Source organism: Seriola dumerili, unplaced genomic scaffold, assembly GCF_002260705.1.
Source record: "Seriola dumerili isolate Sdu_G_001 unplaced genomic scaffold, Sdu_1.0 BDQW01000024.1, whole genome shotgun sequence".
Lineage (NCBI taxonomy): Eukaryota > Metazoa > Chordata > Actinopteri > Carangiformes > Carangidae > Seriola > Seriola dumerili.
The window spans coordinates 324,914-338,881 of NW_019174279.1; the positions used below are offsets into that span (position 1 = coordinate 324,914).

Below are 13,968 nucleotides of genomic sequence, written 5' to 3' on the forward strand. Positions count from 1 at the left end.
TGTGTGTTGTTGTGGTAGTAGTGTGGTGTGTTTAAGATTTAGCGTAGTGGGTTCTCACCGGGTCCTCAGCCCGGCACTGTACGCAGGGTTTTGTTCTGCTAAGCCCAGCGTCCCTACAAACAAAATAATGAGAGTTTTTAAAAACCGAACGTTGAATTACGAATAACTAAGAGTGCACACAGTTTTCTGCAGCCTGGCCAAAAAAATAAGTTAAGGCATTTCTTCCCTGTGAAATGAGCACAACAGAAAAACGGAGGTGCGTCGTCAAGGACGCACGAGCCTGAGAGACCCGAGGTTGGAACAAGAACCGCACCTGACATGGTCGCCATGGCGAGCACTCGGACATCAGGACACGCCACATACTTTGGCCCAAACACTGTGGTGATCGATGATGGGGGGGTAAATAAACACACACGCACAACACCTGCCACCCCGCCAGCCTCACCACACATACTAAGAGGACTGACTGGAGCCGAGCAGACAAGGGCCAAGGCTGAAGCACCACTGGTCATGTGCAACAATGTGAGGGAGCGAGAGTGGGATTCTACTGACCCTGTCCTTCATGTGACAGCAAAGAGCTCTATCACGTCATCCAGCTACCATCCCTTTCCCTGATCACTCTCCTTTTGTCTTAAAAATAACATAACGGCAACAAAACCAAAAAAAATTCATTGAACAAAGTGCTCGAGGCCACCCTCCCTGACTCCTCTCGCTAGCGTGTTGGCTCAGGTGAGGTCCCAGTAGTTTTTTTAAGCAAGAAAAAGGGGCTGACTGGGGCCTCAGCACTCTACTGGGGACGACTGGTCGTTCTCTCTCTGACTGTGAGGGGTTTGTTGTATGCGAGTGTGCCCAGGTGCAGGCGAGCTGTTGAACTGTCCCATCCCTCCAGGCCATTCGCCATGTACTGCGTGTTCTCCAGCCGCGTGATCAGACGCTCGTCCTCGTCACCAAACTCCCCTCAGAGTGGGCTCTCCCCACCATCATCACGTCCTAAGGGGAAGAGCCAAGGGCCGGTACATATTATCGGTGTGTGTGTGTGTGTGTGTGTGTGTGTGTGTGTGTGTGTGTGTGTGTGTGTGTGTGTGTGTTTAAGATTTAGCGTAGTGGTTCTCAACTCCGGTCCTCAAGCTCCGGCACTGTACAGGTTTTTGTTCCAACCAGGTCCTACAAAAACAAATAATTGAGTTTTTAAAAACCGAACGTTGAATTTCGATACTAAGAGTGCACACAGTTTTCTGCAGCCTGCAAAAAAATAAGTTAAGCATTTCTTCCCTGTGAAATGAGCACAACAGAAACAACGAGGTGCGTCGTCAAGGAAAACGCACGCCTGAGAGACCCGAGGTTGGAACAAGAACCCACTGACATGGTCGCCATGGCGAGCACTCGGACATCAGGACACGCCACAACTTTGGCCCAAACACTGTGGTGAGCGATGATGGGGGGGTATAAACACACACGCACACACACTGCCACCCCGCCAGCCTCACCACACATCTAAGAGGACTGACTGGAGCCGAGCAGACAAGGGCCAAGGCTGAGCACCACTGGTCATGTGCAACAATGTGAGGGAGCGAGAGTGGGATTCTACTGACCCTGTCCTTCATGTGACAGCAAAGAGCTCTATCAGTCCATCAGCTATCATCCCTTTCCCTGATCACTCTCCTTTTGTCTTAAAAATAACATAACGGAACAAAACAAAAAAATTCATTGAACACAAGTGCTCGAGGCCACCCTCCCTGACTCCTCTCGCTAGCGTGTTGGCTCAGGTGGGTCCCAGTAGTTTTTTAAGCAATGAAAAAGGGGCTGACTGGGGCCTCAGCACTCTACTGGGACGACTGGGAGTTGTCGTTCTTGCTCTCCTGACTGGAGGGGGCTTTGTTGTTCCAGGGCGAGTGTGCCCCCAGTGCAGGCGAGCTGTTGAAACTGTCCTCATCCTCCAGGCCATTCGCCCCATCGTACTGCGTGTTCTCCAGCCGCGTGATCAGACGCTCGTCCTCGTCACCAAACTCCCCTCCCATCAGAGTGGGCTCTCCCACCATCATCACGTCCTAAAGGGGACAGCAAGGGCCGGTACATATTATCCCCATAATACAGGGGGGTTCGCGGAATGACTGGCTGCACGGACGGGTTGTAACTGTAACGTTTTTTTTTCCTACGGTCTAGATGCGATCAAACTGGGTTCAATTCCAGCTTTACAAATTCATTTTGACTAATGAAATGCACTATAATCGATACTTCAAGCTACGTTTTAGGGACCAAAGGAACCCAAGTGTTAAAATCCTGAGGCATTAGTGTTACCAGGGCATAATCCCTGACAGTTCAGTAGTCCATGTGGCCCTGACACCCTGCCCCTGTTCCAAGAACCAGGGTCGAGGGGCCCTCCCTACTGGCCAGCAGTGGGCATCCCTGATCCTTGAGTGCTGCATCACGGGAGTGGGGGGGGGGTTTCATTCCACCTCGGGTCTCGTTCACTCAATCAAGCAACCAAGTAAGCAAAGACAGCAGTGCTGTGTGACTCGTGTGCTCTGATAGACTTAGAGGTAACTCTACAACCAAAGTTGATACAGCGGATTTAGAGAGAAAACCTAACTGTCCCACTGGAAATCAGAGCAAGGTAACCCTACCCCATGGCCCCAAAATATAGTAACCATTACTTAGAGATGGAGGTCACTTGTGCCCCCTCTATATAAACCCATAAACCTGTGGCCCCAGAGGACCAGGGACTGCCCATCACTGGTTCACATGAGGGGATCTACTTACTAAATCTAATAATCCTCAGTAGAATTATACAAATCAACCCCTACCCCCCACCACCACACCTGAATCCAAACCCCACCTCCAGAAGCCTCACTAAGCTATCTTTACCCTGACCTGCTGCTATACCTACTCCTTGGCACAGTACCAACCCCAACTACCACCCCCTACGCCCGCAAATAACTTTCTAACCTCCTTGCCTTCCTTTCCCAACCCCCCCCCCCCGTGTCACACCGCACCGCTCCATCTCATCCTCCCATGCCTTGCTCAGCTGAACTTGGAGGTGCAGATAGAGGTCAAGCAGATGTAATGCTTACAGGTACCTGGCTGGAGAGTGAAAAGCTGTTGGCTGGACTCTTCTTTTTGCTGTTGCTGTTGTTGTTGCTGCCTCCGCCGGAGCTCACGGTGCTTCCTCCAGACACCTTCCTTTTCCGCCGCTTGTTTGGAGCTTGTCTGGCTGGCTCAGCTACAAATACAGAAGGGAAGACGATATATCATGATCGAATATTTCACTCTCTAAAAATCTGTTATTTCTCAGCCCTGTTGAGAAAGTCATGTAACTGCAGTGTGATTTCTTTGTGGGTCCTCCATGACTTTATGAATGTAAGGGCCACACTGCTGTAAATGCCACTGGCAATATCAAAAGTGTGTGTTACCTGGAGGGGCTACCATTCTTTGCCACTTTTGGAAGAGGCAGGTCTTCAGGCAGTCTCTGGGGCTCAAGCTGTAGGTCTTATGCCTGGACATCAACTCTTGCATGGGCTCCAATATCACACATAGCTTTAGGGGAGACAAAGAGAGGAACCACAGAGGCATGAAGTAGCGTTAGCGGATTGTTGAATGTATAGCTGGGGTGAACTGAATGATTAAAAAAAGAATAACATTATGACATGGAAATTTGCTTACACGGAGGTAGTTGAGCGTGGAGTTGGACAGCCCACATCTGGTGATATTTTTAGCCAGCTGATCGAGCATCTGGGGATCCTGCGTGATTGAGTTAAAAGAAGAGATGAATAATTAAAACGTACAGGATGTGCATTTTGAGTGTGTGTGTGTGTGTGTGTGTGTGTGTGTGTGTGTGTGTGTGTGTGTGTGTGTGTTTTTTTTTTTGAGTCTGGAACTCACATGCATAGCCAAAATGCTCCTTGGTAAGACCTCTCTGTGTTGTCTGATGCTGAAGTGCCACGTCTTGATCCTCATCATGTCATCGAACATGAACTCTAGGTACAGACGGCCCTCCACACAAACCTTATCCACAGGAGGGAGATCAGGGGTCAGAGCTCATGACGCCAGCTACAGGAGCAAAGACTTATTCTGTTTGACATTAACCATACCTGTGTGAACATAGGTTTGCCATTCTGGGTCACCATGGTGCACTGGTCACAGTCGAGAGACACAAAGTTGCTGTGGAAGGACTCCTTTGGGTGCTTCAAAACATAGAACAACTCAGTGGCGCCCCCTTCAAAAATACTTCGAAAGTAGCGTGGGATCAACGTCCTGCCGATGGCTGCAGACAAAAACGATCCATCAATTAAAATGAATACCAAAAAAATGAAACAGAATCACCCACATTGGGAATGTGGGAGGTTACAGGACGAAAATAAAGCAGAAAGGACACACATTATGCTACTAACAGTTTTATGCCAATGCTTATTTTACAATTAAATTCTCAAGCACATTTGAAAACTCAAAATATTAAGATAAAAATATATGGAAATTTGAAGATGAGATATAGATCACACTGCATTAACATTCCTAATAATAAACCGAAAATACCTGCACCTGAAACTCAAGGTTCTGTTTTTAAAATAAAAATATCTCACTGTATCGTTTGGGTCCATCTTCCAGACAGAAAGTGATGGTGAGCATGGCGTCATCCTCAAAAAACTCTGTGGTGAAGGCATCCCACCAGAGATTGTCACAGTCCTGAAAGCAGAGGAAGAACGATTACTCTGTTTTTCATTCCTATAAATCTGAAAGGAAAATGTTGTGAAAATGGCACATGAGCCGATTTACTTGATAATCTTAACTTAATAATAATCACAATAAAATAAAACATATCAATCAAGTCTAAAACAGGAAGAAGACAGAATAGATGTTAATGTTCTCCTTGTTAACATGAAACAGTTCTGCTTCAGGTTGAGTTTAATAAAACAATCTAAATGGGTCACATGTTAGAAGAAAAAAATACCAGCTTATATTCAACCCTGGTAGGAGTAAATGTCAGTTATCAAAAACAATAGCTGTTGTGTTTGCTACAGACAGGTGAGGAAGTTGAGATAAGATAATATAAATAAATAAACATTATTGATGTTTAAAAACACTTCATAATTGCAGAAAAAGAAGAAGCAGAAATTCCTATTTCCTAAAATGTACCACTTATATTACCCTAATCGCTTCTTGCTTTATGATGGTCATCCACCCAACATGGGAGGCACGCAAGCGGCCCTGAACGTTTCCTCAAAGAGTATTTGGCATGCAGTTCAATCAAATATCTGACGTTGTGCTTGGCCTTAAATATAACTGCAACTGACATCCCTCCAGCGTAGACAGGTTATAGTGTCTGTATTTGTTCTGGTGTGCAGACTGACATTCACAGCAAAGAAAGGCTTGTAACGGCTACTCAGTTGCGCGCTCAGTTGGCACTCCAATTATGTTTTAGCCTGGTTGATCAGATAATCCTATTAGACTCTGAATGTAAATTAAGTCAGTGAGTTCTCAATCTTAATTTCCCACAAAATCCCTAGCATGGTTAGCTACACAAAAACAGCATCTGGGGGGGAAACATGTCAAGAGTAAGTAGTTCACAGAAGCTGCAGCATGAAGCACGTATTGCAGATGGTAATAACAACCAACTTGAAAATGAAATGAAAATTATTTTACTACACTCTATGTAAATGATGACGTCACTCTCACCTCTGTCCAGTTCTGTAGCCTTTTGTTCAACTCATATATCCTGTAGTCTGTCTGGTTCCCGTACGGTGTGGGTCTCCTGAAACAGAAAACAGCATTCAACACTCCAGAGTTTGAGCTGCTTCAGTGACTTTTCCACACCCGCAGTGCAAACAAATGGTATGAGCCAAGAGCAGGCTCATACTAAAGTTAATCGCAGGTGAATTTAATGCTTACATTTATAACATGAAAAGAGGTATTATACCCAGTATAAATGTTTTATAAATTACTTCCGAGCTAGGGCAAACCACAAATATATGCTCACTATTAAAGCATCAGTGTACTCACCCCATTCCAGGCTCCATGTATGAGGGGGGGTACATGGGTGTAGGCCTAGGAGGGAAAAAAATATAATCAGCAACTATTTTTATAAGAAACCAAAGTAAGATCAGCTTTTCATTCTATATGGCAAATGCATTACATGACATGCCCTTTAAATCTTTCATTTCATTTCAGAGCTGCTAAGAGCCAGTTCCTTATCTTACGTGACTAACATGGAGTTTCAGGTAAAGATAGAGCAGGGAGGTACAGAAAAACAAGTGAAAATATTCAGCACTCGCAACACACAAGAATACATTTAATAAGAACACTTTTAATTAAGCCATATGTTGCTTCTTCTCCATTTTTGCTATTTTAGGCAACACATTTAAAACCAGCATGTTTCTGTGTAGTCAACTCTCATTTCTTTCAAAGATGGGATGATCAAACAGCCTGATTTGAAAAATATGCTTTGAAACACACCAAAATATTAATCATAAAACTTCAATACAGAACATTATTTATAAAAACAAATCAATATCTCGAATAGATGTGTTGTATTCTTCTTTAAAAAATATCTAGGTCAAAGCAACAAATTATGAAATTAAGACGCAAGACGTAAAAAGGAGACATCAGAAACGTAATAAATTACAAGATTTAATGACTAAATTAATGCAAAAGGTGCCCTAGTTTTAGACATATTTTCCTTTTCACAGAGCATCTCCTGTCCTGACAGTATAACCCAGACCTACCCCACATCTCTGTCCAGCATAGCGCCTGGGTGGAAGGGGGGAAAGCTGCCGCCGTTGGGGGGCTCCTTAGGAGAGTACAGCTTGAATGACTTTGACGAACAGCCTGCACACAACCACAGGGCAGAGGAGGAGGGGGGAAAAAGAGCAGAGATTTAGAGGAGATTTAGATTTAGCTCATTCAAATCACAGCATCATCTAAGTAATCTAATGTGGGATGATTTTGTCGAGATTTACTCAAATAAAAGCATGCTGCCAAAACAATTTCCTGCTGCTTTCATTATCTAATGTATCTTCAATCTGGTAAATGGACAAGAAAACAAATCATCATGGGTGGGTGGGTGGGGGGGCACAGCAATATTTATTAGCCTGCAGAAAATCTGAGAAAACAATCAGTGAAATGGGAGGATACTAGGAGAGGAGATGGTCTGGCATGTTCTTTGTGTTCTTGTACCATCCGTACCATTACAGGGAACCCTCCACATCCAGCCCAATGTGAGCCTAACCATGCTGCTCTGTACTGTGTGTTTCTCCCCCTCTAGTTGCCTCCTCTACCCATCCCCCCACTGGCTACCCTAGCTGTTGTTAACCCTTGTCTGCCCAGATAAGGAATTCACGCTCAAACAATTCAGGGCTCTGAGAAAACATCTATTCTGCATCTCTACTCAATGAGACCTCACACAGACAGCGACTGTGTGTAATGAGGTCTAACCAAAGATATTTTATACACATTCAGACACAGTGGCAGACTGGGATGACTGAGAAAAACAACTCCAAGAAATTTGACCTAGACTGGCCCCCCATGACCACTGTGCAGTTACCCTATTTTTTTTTAGCACAGATACAGAAAAATATTAAAGTTATCTAGAGGAATTTAACATATGTGATAGTGATACATTCATAACAGGGTAAAGAAATGTTGGATCATACAAGATCCTGACTGTTTCTGTGTATGCCCATTTGATAATGGTGTTTATGCATACTTGTAAATCAGGTATTCCCAACAGGTACTTGAAGGTAACGAAATGTTAATTTGTTACTTTGACTTAGTCACAATTTATGCAAAGCAGTCAGTCACTGTCAGCTTGGCATATGAAATGGTAGTTGTAACAAATCAAAACAGACAAGGGGTAGAAACATGGGACTCCCAACAGGGGTCACTTTAATGCAGGATCAAACCTAACTGGGATGTTTTATTTTTTTTTATCTTTTCACATCACTTTCGGCGAACTGATGGATGCCCCACAGACAGACCAATCCACAAATCGTGGTGGTTAAAGTCACAACAGACACAAATAGAGGGAGAGGGGCACGAGTTGTGGTTAAATATGCCTGTGTGAACTCTTTCGGCTCCTTCAACAACTACAACTCCTCCTTAATTCACTTTCACCCCTTTCTTCCTTACTTCAGTATACCCGAGAGAGTCATGGCAGGTCATGTTCTCCTCCTCATTACCATGGGGGCGAACTTGCTCAATGGTTCTCTACGCATTACCTCTGACCTATAGACCCACCCCCCCAACACAGCACCAGCCATTAGCCCCAGACAGCATTCAACCCTATATGATAAGTCTTTGTTCAGTCTGATGCTAATGAACATTGTGCAAAACACAAATTCCACTGCAACAAATAATTCCTCCACAATAAAACTCCTCCACTAAAACTAATCACGATGTCTGCTGTCAAATAAAGATGTATCATATCATCTCTAATATATAATACCTGCATATTCTGAAACAATCTGCAAAACTGCTGACAGGCATATCATTTTCACGACTAATAAACACTAATATACACTCCCACCCAAATAAAGTAAGGTCAACCAAATTTAACCTATCGACACAATATCTGCAGATTACAGGTCCCAGTCAAACAGAAGCATCTATGTAATAATAATTTCACGGGCCAAACATAACGTCTTCATGAAAGACAGGATCAGGGAAGCGTCTTGGGTTTAAGTACACATGACAAATACAGATGAATAAGCCTGACTGCAGTCTGAGAGCAAGCTTCATTTAGGAACCTGTGTAAAATCAGATGAGAGCTTCTGATGCACGACTGCTCATAAGTTAACTTTAAATAAATTAAACTGGTGCACTTTAGTCCGCCCAAACTGTTCATTGCGAACAATAGAGCTGCATCCAGGGGCTGGCCCTCAGCCAGTAAAACATCCAAAGCAATGTGCAAAGCCTCCCAACATACTTGCTCTGCTTATTGGCCTCTGCTTATGGCTCGATGTGTGGACATGCACCGTGGACATTTAAAAGTAAGCCAGTGTTTATTTTACCATACAGGACCGGGCGTAAACTGAACCCAAGGGCCGCATTCGTTAACCGTTTGCGGAGGACGGATGCCATTGCTAAGCTATTAACCTAGTTGCTAAACAACCGTTATCAGCGCCGTCCACTACTAATTTCCCGTGCTTGTTTACGAACAGTTTTCAGCGGTTTATTTTGAACCAGTGGTGCTGCAAAAGTAGAGCGGTTGTAAGTTTGAGTTACCTGCAGAGAAAGGTCCACCGAAACGCGGTGTTGCTCAACACCTCCGCTCGGTGTTTCTAGCCAGCTAGCCTCGGTGCTAGCCGGAGCGGCTGGATGGGGAAAGCTCCAGCGCCGGCCGCTAATAATGCAGTCCTACGATCCCAAACAAGACGGCAAGCGACGGTAAGTAAAACGCTCCCGCTAGTTCCCTTGGTTCCAGTCAATTTGCAACCCCCGACTATATGTTTTAAATATCATTTGTACGGAGGACAGTGCTACCTATCTACTACTACTACAGGACCCTTTGTTCCTGCCAGCCGAGACACGAACAAACAAAGGCCCCGCCTCCTCAGAGCTCCTCCGCCCATCCCGACACACAGACCGGGACAAACACGGGCCTACCTCCCTGACATGGGCCCCTAGTTTGTCTTGTTCAGGACCCAGTGTCCCCCAAAGTGATTCAAGGTGGGTCCCAACTGTTAGGAACAGTTAACAGCTATCAGCCTATTCAACATCCATATTGGATAGACAAATATTATTTTACAGTCTGACAGCGTCATACTCTGCTGTGTATCAGCTTGTTCCAGCTCTTCATTGAAGTTATATGATGTTTACACTGTGTTAAACATTCAAAACCAAATGGCTTCATGTTTTTGTCACAGCATCATTCTACGAAATGCAACTACACCTGACATATTAGGTAGTTTTCGGACACTTAGAGATCTTCACTATAATTCATTTGTTTGTTGAGTTTGAACAGACAGAGTTTATAATGAGTGACCCTAGTAGCCCTTTGTTTTTTCATTGAAGCAAGTATCAGACAGACATGATGACCCGTAAATTCAAACTATAACTCTATACTCTACTCTGCTCTATAATTTATGACCTATTTTAAATACAGTCTTAAAATGTCATTGTGCATAATAAAGTTGGGCCCCACCCATGTCTGTTTGGAGGGAAGACTGCCATAAATCTAAACATGAAGCCCTTTCGAGGCTTCTACCATGCCACATTAAATATCAACTTAACAGAAACTCTGGGACCTACAAGGCCCATTTACAGGACTGACTTGTTCCCCAGGTTCAGTATTATTTATTTAAGTGCTGCATTGGATGTGATGCCCCTCAGACATGAAATGATCTTCAGTCATCCCTCAGCCTGGAATTACTTGCAACTTTGGGTCAGTTTAAATCTGTACATACATGCAAAACTTCCTCCAGGATATATAACATTTATCTTATGTTGTCTTGGACAAAAACTGTCAGGATTATATCCTGTGAAATCTGCAGTGTGTGAGAATATTTTTCCAACCTGGTGCATTTATGAAGCTTTTTTATGACAGGGGCTTTGAACCTTATTCAGTCTATAATAATCAGTGACGGTGAATAAGGGGATAGTGAAATTATTTCGCTAGGGCTGCTGGAACTATTTGAACTAGCACTGGTCATCTAGTAAGTTACAGTCTGTTCTGACATTAACAATCACAAAATTAAAAAAATTTTGCCTTGACTGACCCTTTATTAAATACATCGAGTGTAACTCAGGCGTTCTGTTTACACTGTTCAGTAAATCTGTGACACTGACTTGTTACCTAAATATGCTGTTTAATTCAAGCCAACTTTGTAAAGCTTCATGAAAAATGATTCCCTTCGCTGATGACTCAAATCCTTTAGACCACAGTCTTGAGCCTGTCGTAGCCCGAGATTATGTAAGGGTATAATCTGCAGCCTCACTTTTAATCAATAACCACTCTAATGTTTACAAGCAAATATATTTGAAGTGGTCTCAAAGTGCATTTAAAGCTCAATTTGTTGAGGCTTTCACTTGAGCCACCAGTCAGCTTGTAGAATTATATAAGCCAGGAGCGCAGATGAGAGAAGTAAAGCGATGCATTTCATTGAGAGAGTAAACACATCTGACCCACACCAGTCACTCTTAATGCACAAACCACACGTCAGGCACAGAACAGAGTATCAGCTTCAGCTTGTGTTCACCGCTCAGATTGAAGGAGACAATGCCACAAAAATATCTAGTGTGAATTGTGAGCTACATCATAATGAAAAATTAAACAATCCATCTAACTGCTTGGACCTGGATTTTCATGTTGTAATGACACCGGTGGAATATATTTCTTCCAGTGTTTTAATGTTGTCAGTCTTTTCTTGTTACATCACTCTGTTAAATTGTGGAAAAAGATGCAACTCAAAATCTCTTTCTAGGTAAAATATCGGTGGTCCAATCAAGACATCTGCCTTTGTGGTTATGACAGAAAATAAATAATTAAACAGTTGCAGGGGAAATAAAAAAAAAAGCATTTTGTTATAACACAAGCCCAGATCTAGGAGCCCAGATCTAGTTGGAAACAGTGATTCCCCAGTCTGCTGTCTGTTCATGTCTGTTCAGTGCTGATGGACTGACACATGGAGACGTGATAGAACAGCATCTCCCTCTGCTGGCAAACGCTGCGAACATCTTCCTCATGCTTCAGAGCAGAACAGAGAAGAATCCAACAGAATGAACTTCCAGGAGTTTAGTCACGACTAATATAGCTTTTTTTTTCATTTTAAAGTATGAAATCTCTCATTTTTATCATGCAGTTAGATCTTTAGCTTTATTTGCCTATTCCATGATTATATCAATCAATAACCTTTACATCCATAATAGTTCTTATATTTTAAGACAGAGAATGAAGTCTGCCTAATCTGCATTAGTATTATTACATGAAACTAATAAAGATGGATCAAAATGAAGTGTTGATAATATGGCACAAGATATGGAATACTTCATGCATTACAGTGGGAGTGTTTCTCTTCTGAGAAGTGAATCCTGTTTCATTTGTATTCACTAAGAGTCACATTTAGTACACACATGCACAGAGTACCTGGCAAGCAGGGCTGGTAGGCAGTGATAACACTAAAGGCTGAATCAGAATATGGCAGTCATATACACGAGAGCTAAGTCCTATTTTAGTCACCAGAAAGCTGGTCTTGTACTACACAAGATCTGATGTACCCACTTGTATTAATAGATCTCGGGCTCGTTGCGTAGCATTCCCACTGAAATGCCTTTCACGCATTGTCATTTAAATTAATAATGTGGTCTATATTACTGAAAAATAGAAAAGGGGTCAGATTTTTAATTATTTGGTCCATTACTCAAATGCTGGTACAGTTAGACAACTTTTACACTTAAATATAAAAAGAAAAATCAACCAAAAAAAAACAAAACCTTCAGACATACTGTGTGCACGCAGACTTATGACAGTGAGATTGAAGAAAATCTGAAGAGAGAGCTGGTGAACAGCATGTTCAGATCCCTGTTGCTGCTTTTCTAGACGCCACAGTGGAAGCACAAACCTGTCAGGGAAACTGTTGTGACACCTGACTGGTAGTGATAGCAACACAGCGGCAGACAGAACTAACGCAGGCTGCACCCAGAGGATGCTTCTGTGGCTTGACAGGAGGAAGTTAAACAGCATGTGTTCAAGATAAATTGAAGGATAACAAAAGAAAGCTAGAGTGTGAATGTCAGTTCGACGGTTGACGATGTGGACATTTGCAATGACAGATGTCACTGGTTTGAATCCAGACAGAATTAGCCAATCCCTAAGGTATACGCCATAAAGGATTGTTGTTGTAGATAGACAGATAGGATCTCGTGCAGTTTAAACTGTGGGTTCGGGCAGTGAACCCCATTTATAAAACTGTCATTTTTACTGCTTCTCTTGTTGTGCTAACATCCAGGGAACGAAATGACGTGTCCTGCAAAAAATGTCTCAGCAAAACCTCTATAATGTGTCTGTGTAAACCCACCATAAAATGAAATTTACAATTGTATCCTTATCATCCTGCACAACTCAGCTTTAATGTCTCCTCTTAAACTAAACAACAGAGAGACAGACTGTAGTCATGATGTTATTTAGAGACTAATCTTGGAGCTGCTCCACAGATAATGAATAATGGAACAGCTATGACACAGCACTTGATTTTACCAGAATATGGACACTTTATCTAACTCACAACATGATGGCCTACATTCAGATAATGCTTATTTTAATGTCACATCTCAAACATAAATTCCCAATAAACCCAACGAGTCACCTCCAAACAAATGAACCAACTCCACAAACTGCAACTCCACCTGCAGACATCATCTATTTACTCCTGATGCTCTGACTTTATTGTCCAAAAATCTGAAATTATTGTCCAGAAATCCCCTTAATAGAAGCAAAAATGTCAACATGATTTGCATATTCTTCATCAAATCCAGCGGGTACCATTCATGGTCTGTTTGCACAGTTCATCTTTGACACCAACCAGTAGCCCAAACAAGCAAGATACATTTATTTAATCATCTAATGATGGTTTATATTTACACAACAATCCTGAGCCTTAAACAGCCTTGAAGCCACATACACAGGTGGCACAGAAATACAGCACGCAGCTTTCAAACAACTCTGCGGCTGTCCTCACACCGTTTGTTTTCAGCACAGCTCTGTTTCAATCTGAGCACTGTTACTGTCACGTTCTACCTCAGTATCAGATCTGCTTTCATGTTTAAAGACTCTGTAACTTGCACGTCTCTCACAAATAAAGGTGCGCTTTGATAGAAAATCCTTCTCTTTTTTTCTTCCTTCCCACGCATTTAGTTTTCTCCCCATCCTCCCCCTGTGTGGCACATGCCAGCTTTCCTCTGCCATCCTGTCGGCCTGCAGCAGATGTGACATCACTACAGCTCATCTCCACTCCGCGACCCCCCCCCCCCCCCCCCCCCCCC

General features: G+C 43.0%; 1 protein-coding gene across 4 annotated transcripts in view; it reads right to left on the bottom strand.

Moving 5' to 3' along the window:
- Window positions 1–1,038: 1,038 nt before the first annotated feature.
- LOC111234467 (LIM domain-binding protein 1-A-like) overlaps window positions 1,039–13,968 on the bottom strand; it is a 16,106-nt gene continuing 3,176 nt past the window's right edge. The window contains exons 1-11 of one of the 4 annotated variants that reach the window (XM_022762592.1): window positions 9,214–9,499; window positions 6,717–6,819; window positions 5,995–6,039; window positions 5,671–5,746; window positions 4,578–4,680; window positions 4,089–4,261; window positions 3,880–4,002; window positions 3,661–3,738; window positions 3,411–3,534; window positions 3,072–3,220; window positions 1,189–2,048 (exon numbers count right to left, since the gene is read on the bottom strand). In XM_022762592.1, coding sequence (XP_022618313.1) covers window positions 1,824–2,048; window positions 3,072–3,220; window positions 3,411–3,534; window positions 3,661–3,738; window positions 3,880–4,002; window positions 4,089–4,261; window positions 4,578–4,680; window positions 5,671–5,746; window positions 5,995–6,039; window positions 6,717–6,736 — 1,116 coding nt within the window. In that variant the 5' untranslated portion in view covers window positions 6,737–6,819; window positions 9,214–9,499 and the 3' untranslated portion in view covers window positions 1,189–1,823. Of the gene's footprint in view, window positions 1,165–1,187; window positions 2,049–3,071; window positions 3,221–3,410; window positions 3,535–3,660; window positions 3,739–3,879; window positions 4,003–4,088; window positions 4,262–4,577; window positions 4,681–5,670; window positions 5,747–5,994; window positions 6,040–6,716; window positions 6,820–9,213; window positions 9,500–13,968 lie in introns of those variants that run through there. The other 3 variants (XM_022762607.1, XM_022762600.1, XM_022762584.1) reach the window with 3 other exon arrangements.